Source organism: Nestor notabilis, unplaced genomic scaffold, assembly GCF_000696875.1.
Source record: "Nestor notabilis isolate BGI_N333 unplaced genomic scaffold, ASM69687v1 scaffold12322, whole genome shotgun sequence".
Taxonomy (NCBI): Eukaryota; Metazoa; Chordata; class Aves; order Psittaciformes; family Psittacidae; genus Nestor; species Nestor notabilis.
The window spans coordinates 35,711-41,697 of NW_009917957.1; the positions used below are offsets into that span (position 1 = coordinate 35,711).

The following is a 5,987-nucleotide window of genomic DNA, read 5'->3' on the forward strand; positions in this document are numbered from 1 at the left end:
AATAGGAAGCGCTGGGGACCCGCAGGGTTCAGGATGTGTCTGCTCCTGCCTCGCCATAGAATCAATCATAGAATGGTTTGGGCTGGAAAGGACCTTAAGATCGTCTAGTTCCAACCCTCCTGCCATGGGCAGGGACACCTCACACCAGACCATGTCCCCTAAGGTCCTGTCCAACCTGGCCTTGAACAATGCCAGGGATGGGCACTTCTTTGGGCAACTCATTCCAGCGCCTCAGCACCCTCACAGTAAAGAACTTCTTCCTTATATCTAACCTGAACTTCCCTGTTTAAGTTTAACACCCCTTGTCCTATCACTACAGTCCCTAATGAAGAGAACTCCCCAGGTTTGAAGCTGATCCCTTTTCCAATGCTTGGTCCCATGCTGGTTTCTGTTCTGTGGGCGCAGCGCAGCTAAAACAAGCACTGCTGACATCCTGACTGGGGCTGAGGCAAGGTCCTGACACTGGACTCCCCTTCGCTGGTGCTGCTCAGTCCTGAGCCAGCGGCTCAGCCTCCAGCACCCAGCTCCAGTCAGCTGGGAGTAATTGCACGTTCAGTTTAAGCTGAAACAGGTTAGATTTAGATTAGATATTAGGAACAAATTCTTCCCTGTGAGGGTGGTGAGACCCTGGCACGGGTTGGGCAGGGAAGCTGTGAAATTCACTTGCAGTGAGATTACTGTGTGTCATGCAGAATTCACTGAAGTGCTGCCTGTTGTGGCTATTTCATGTCTTATCTCTGGAGCTATTTAAGGAGACCAGATCTTTACTAAACCGCATGAGGACTGGTGGGAGAGTCTTTCCCTCTGTCCACTAAAGCGAATCAGACTGGTTTCCCATGGCCTGAGGAAGGGTGGAAGGAGCTTGGCAGCAGCAGCAGATTGCCTCATGCTGAAAATATAACCCATTCAGTCATGGTGTGTTGTTTTGGAGAGGCGAAATTGACCTCCTGCGTGCACCTCTTACAAACCACTGTAGTCACCTCTAGAAACTAATGCTGAGAGCTGCTTGGCTCTGCATGAGTTGACAGAAAACTATATGGCTCTATCATGACTGTATTTGCTGCCCATCCAGAACGAATCCTCATGGAAAGAGCCCGTATTTCTCTTTCTCCTTTGTTGCATTGCCTTGTTCCCATCTCCCTCTCCCCCTCCCCAGGCAAATTAACACTGTGGCAGCGTCATCACCCCTCATTACCTTTGCGTGTTGCAATGGAGAGTTTTCTAGTGTTGGTGGGTGAGATTTGAATGAACCCTCCCTGAAAGCTGTTCGCTTTTGAGTGACTTCTCTGTGAGCATCGCAAGAGCAGAGCTTCAGCCTTTGCTGCTCCTGCCTCTGCCCACCTTCTCTGGCTGCAGGCAGGCTCAGCTGGCCTCTGGTGCCTGAAGTCTCTGAGGTTGTGTTTCTCACAGGCACTGGAATTTGGGTGGCCTCATTTCTTCTCCTGTCTCTGCTCCTGGCCTGCCCAGTGGCTCTGAGCAGGCTCTGTTGTCCCCAGTGAGGTCCTTCCGTTCACAGTGCATCAGTGTCCCTCCAAGCTGCTTCTGCAACGGCAGACAACAGCGGGCTGTAAAAGCCCCTGGGTGACCATGAGAAAACTTTCCAGCTCTTTCTAGTTGCAACCTCAAACAATTCAGAGGTATTTTCAAGCACTACTTTATAGCCTCAAGTACTCAGGGTCTATCTGCATGAGTGCTGGAATGGAGGAGATCTGGTTTTCGGTGAATCTGTGTCTTGAGGGCAAGAGCTGGTGTCTGAGCTCTAAAAGAGAAGTCTCCATACTGAAAGCAAACGCTTTCTGCTGTGGGATTTCACTGGTGCATGAATACACTGTGAGCCACATACATTTGTTTTTAAGCATTTTGGATTTACTCTATCAAGCTTTTCTCCAGGATTATAAAGAAAAGATGTTTCCCTTTCCAATATATTCTATAAATGGAAGAGGAAGTGGTCACTTGATGACACGACTCCAGGAGCATGTGTTCCGCAGTAAAAGCACACAAGACAGAGCAGCATCATAAAGCTTTAATCTCCCTGTTAATTACAGAGTTTTACAGCAGAAACTTTCCATAGTCAAAAGAGCATTATAGCAAAGATAACTTTCCTTTTTCAAACAGGCTTTCAGAACAAAACACAATGGAGAATCTCCCTTTCACAAGCAGTTTGTTAGTACTCTGCCTCAGTCAGCACTCAGTTATGAGGCTAAGGTGGAGAACAGCCCCACTGCCACTGAAGGCTTCATATAGTCAGTGTAGCAGAAATACTCCAAAGTCACTGAGCTTTCAGGTGTCCTGAGGAGAAAAGGCAAAGACTTGAAGCCCTTCATTCCTAGAGGGATTTCCTCCTTGGCAGTCACACCATAGATACGCAAATGCTCATGACTGGTTTTTTTTGGGAGGTGAGAAGGGTCAGGGAATCTGGCTCATCCGAGATGGGATCTGGAGCAGTTGATGACCCATTGAGTAGAACCAAGCTTTTACTTCACCGTGCAATCCACAACCCCGAGTAGCTAAATGACCCTGCAGAGAAATGGGCCTGCAATAAGCGTACATGCTTAAAAATGTGAAGGGAAAACAGGATTTGGAGTTGGGAGTTAATGATCAGCGTCTGTGTGGCTGAAGAACTGGTCTTGCCCTTGTGCAATTGCAGCCACCTCCTGGGCTCACCCAGGCAGGAGGGTGGCAGGGACCAGGCTGCATTGCTCTGTGGCAGGGATGTGTCCCCTTTCCAGAGCTTGTAGTGCTGTGTACAAGGTGCTTATGGAGCAGTTTTCCTGGTTTGGTTTGGAAGGTGTTGCCAGCTCCAGACAGGCCCTTCACGTATGAATGTTCTGCGTGGCCACTTGTGAATAAAACAGAACTCCGTGTATTTGTTCTACTGGCCCTATCAAAACACAGAGGTGTCAGGCTCCCTTGGCCCTGCTTGGTGTCTTCAGCAGCCTTTGTGCCAGGCTGAGATAGGACCCATCGCTGTGGCATGCAGCCCTGAGGAAGGAGTGGCAGGGAGGTGTGCCTCACCCAGGGGTGAGAGGACACCCAGGGTGGGCATCTCTGCTTGTCTCGTCTGTTCAGTCTCTGTGTTCAGTTCTGGGCCCCTCATTACAGGAAAGATACTGGTACATGTGGGTCCAGAGAAGGGCAGTGGAGTTGGTGAAGGGTCTGGAGCACCAGTCTGATGAGGAACGGCTGAGGGACCTGGTGGGGTTTAGTCTGGAGAAGAGAAGGCTCAGAGGGGAACATACCACTCTCTACAACTACCTGAAAGGAGGTTGGAGTGAGGTGGTCAGTCTCTTCTCTCAAGTAACATGTGGTAGGACTAGAGCAGACTGCAGGGGGAGCCTCAAGGGGTGGCATGTAAATACCCTCCCTGATAGTGCAGCCAGACAGGCTGAGCACAATGCTCAAGTGTGTCAACAAGGGAAGGTTTGTCTCCCCTGTGACTTTCTGGTGGCAGCAGCATTTGTAAGACCAGGATAGAATGGACATGTCTTCATTTGGTGAAAGATACTAGAAAATGGAAGATTCTGGGTGGGTTTGTGATAACCAATCAGGAATACAGGTTGCAAAGCCCTCAATCCTACTGAATTTAGTGATGAAAGAACTAAAAAGTAGCTGGGTTTGAATGTCAGGTTTATTTCTATATACGTCTTATATGAAAGGTCCTTTCAGTAGGCTTTAGCAAGAGTCAGCAGGTGGTACCTGAATCCAGACACACTCAAACAGGAAATTAGGAGCAAGTCTACAACAGTGGAAATAATTACCTGATGGAGTAGTTTTCTAAGGGGTTTGGGCACTAATCCTCTTCTTCAGTCACAGTCAATATAACAGTGTAATGGTTGACTGATTTATACCTAGCTTCTAAATCAATGCCTTTACAAAAGACTCAGGTTGAACCTGAACACTGGATCTTGGACTTGGTACAGGCACTACCAGGTGGAGTTTTATGGGCGGAAAGCCTGTGATCAGAGACATTGAGGCTGAGAGGAGTTATGAGTCAGGCTTAATGGTGCCATTGTATAGGCTGTTTTTGCTGGCACAGCCAGGGATCAGTTTTCATCTTTTACAGTCTGGAAAAGTGTTCATGGATTGTGGAAGCTGCTGGTGAGCTAATCCATGGAACAGCACAAAAATAATGATCTCACGAATGGCATTTGTGTGCCATTTTTTAAGGCATGTATGTCGGAGAACGGGCTGGAATACAAGGTGGAGGAGGGATATTTCTCATCCAGATCCTGCAGTGCGTAGCTTTGGTTAGGTATGCTAACACAGTGCTTAGAGATGGTGGTAGGAATGATGAGAATCAGTTCCACATTCTTCAACACCCACACCAGGTCATCTCCCTAAGTGAAGGGTGGAGATTGCTCTGTGCTGTTTTGCAACGATGTGGTCTGATGGACAGGACCTCAATGGCTGGAGCCACGGGGACACCCTCTTACAGTGGTTCCTGTGGGCAGAAGTGGCCAGGGAGCCAAAAGCACTGCCAGAATGGGTTGTGGCATTGCTAAATTAGTGAGGGCAGTAATAACGGTACTGCCTGCCTGTTGCTTGCTCAGGCTGCAAGAAGCACAGCTGTATGAAAGTGTTTCTTTTTCAGTGGTTGAAGTCTGTATTGATTTAATCTGGAAGAATCCCCCTCCCTTGTATTCCTGTAATGGAGATATGGACTGGACCCTTCAGCCTCTTACCCAAGCCTTGTTCTGCCTTTCTTCTGCAGATGACCATCCTCCAATAGCCCGCACTGGCAAGGACATGAGGGTACAGCCGGGGGAGCCAGTGATGCTGAGAGGCATAGAGAGCACGGATGACCGAGGGATAGTCAGCTATGAATGGAAACAGGTCGTTGGCGACCCCTCCGTGGAGATGAAGGTAGGGAGTTGCAGGAAGCAAGCAGCTTGCTCAGTGTCACCTCTGTCACCTGCATTAGGTTGGGTTCTTACAGCCACTGACTTGGAGATCACCTTGTCCTTCCCTCTTTGACACAGTCCACCTATGAGCCTGTTCCCAAAGCACAGCACAGTATGGAGCACTCCTTGTGTCCTTGTGGCTAATCCCAGCCTCTTGCACTAGAGACATGGCATTTCTTGGCCTCCTCAGCTTTCAGGCTCCCTGCACCAGCATCCCATCTCAAACCTTCCTTCCTGCCTGGGTGGGAGCACTTGAGAGGGAAGCAGCTTCAGTGTAAGAGTTGCCTCCCAAGTTCCTATAGTTCAGTGAGGGGCCTGCCCTGTTTTGCCCTGCTCCACATTGGTGCTTCTACTCCTCTGGGTCTGAATAATCCAGCCTCAGGCTCTGCTTCTGTTCTCCTGGGGCTTTTCCTGGACTTTGCCTCTCTTTAGAGCATTGGTTCCTCCTCCTGTTGTGTCTGAGCTGGAGCAGAAGCCATGTCTCCTGGCTGGCTCCAAGATCCCTGAGGTGTGAACACTGCCTGTCTGATAGATGTTAAATGTGAACTGTGGCTTTAGAAGAGCAAATGATTACTGTTGAACTTGTGTGGAATGCTCTGGAAAGCCTTGGAGCTGATAGAGATCCAGTGGAGCCTTTTGGAAGAGTTAGCAAGTAAGTACATCATGCCCACAGCTGATTTTGAAGATCAGCAATGACTGGCTCTAGGGTTCTGAGTGGGCTCTGGGAATCTGCAAGTCCTCCTTTCCTTTTCTCCTCCCCTATCCCAACCAAAGTAACTTGTGTGGTGTGACACAAACCAAAATCAAACCCAAAAAAAGAGTCCTCTGGTATTCTGCTGTGTTAACTGCATTAAGATGATACCTGGCAACACTGTGTTCTTTTGAAACCTGTCCAAAATGGCAGAGAGCATGGAAATGGAGGCCCAATATTATTAGCAAATATAGGTGAAAAGTTTGTGTCAATAGTATCACAGCTTTCTATTCTGACAGAAATAATTCCCTCTCTTTTAGAAACCTCAGCAGGCAAAAATATGCACTTGTTTCTATCTCTTATATGAAATATACCTGTCATATTCAAGATGAAAG

The 5,987-nt window shown here is 48.4% G+C and overlaps 1 protein-coding gene across 1 annotated transcript in view; it reads left to right on the forward strand.

Annotated features, from left to right (window-relative positions):
- SPINT1 (serine peptidase inhibitor, Kunitz type 1) overlaps positions 1-5,987 on the forward strand; it is a 17,320-nt gene that overhangs the window by 3,983 nt on the left and 7,350 nt on the right. Inside the window, exon 2 of the mRNA XM_010009486.1 lies at positions 4,712-4,863. Within this exon, the coding sequence (XP_010007788.1) occupies positions 4,712-4,863 (152 nt within the window). The remainder of the gene's footprint in view (positions 1-4,711; positions 4,864-5,987) is intronic.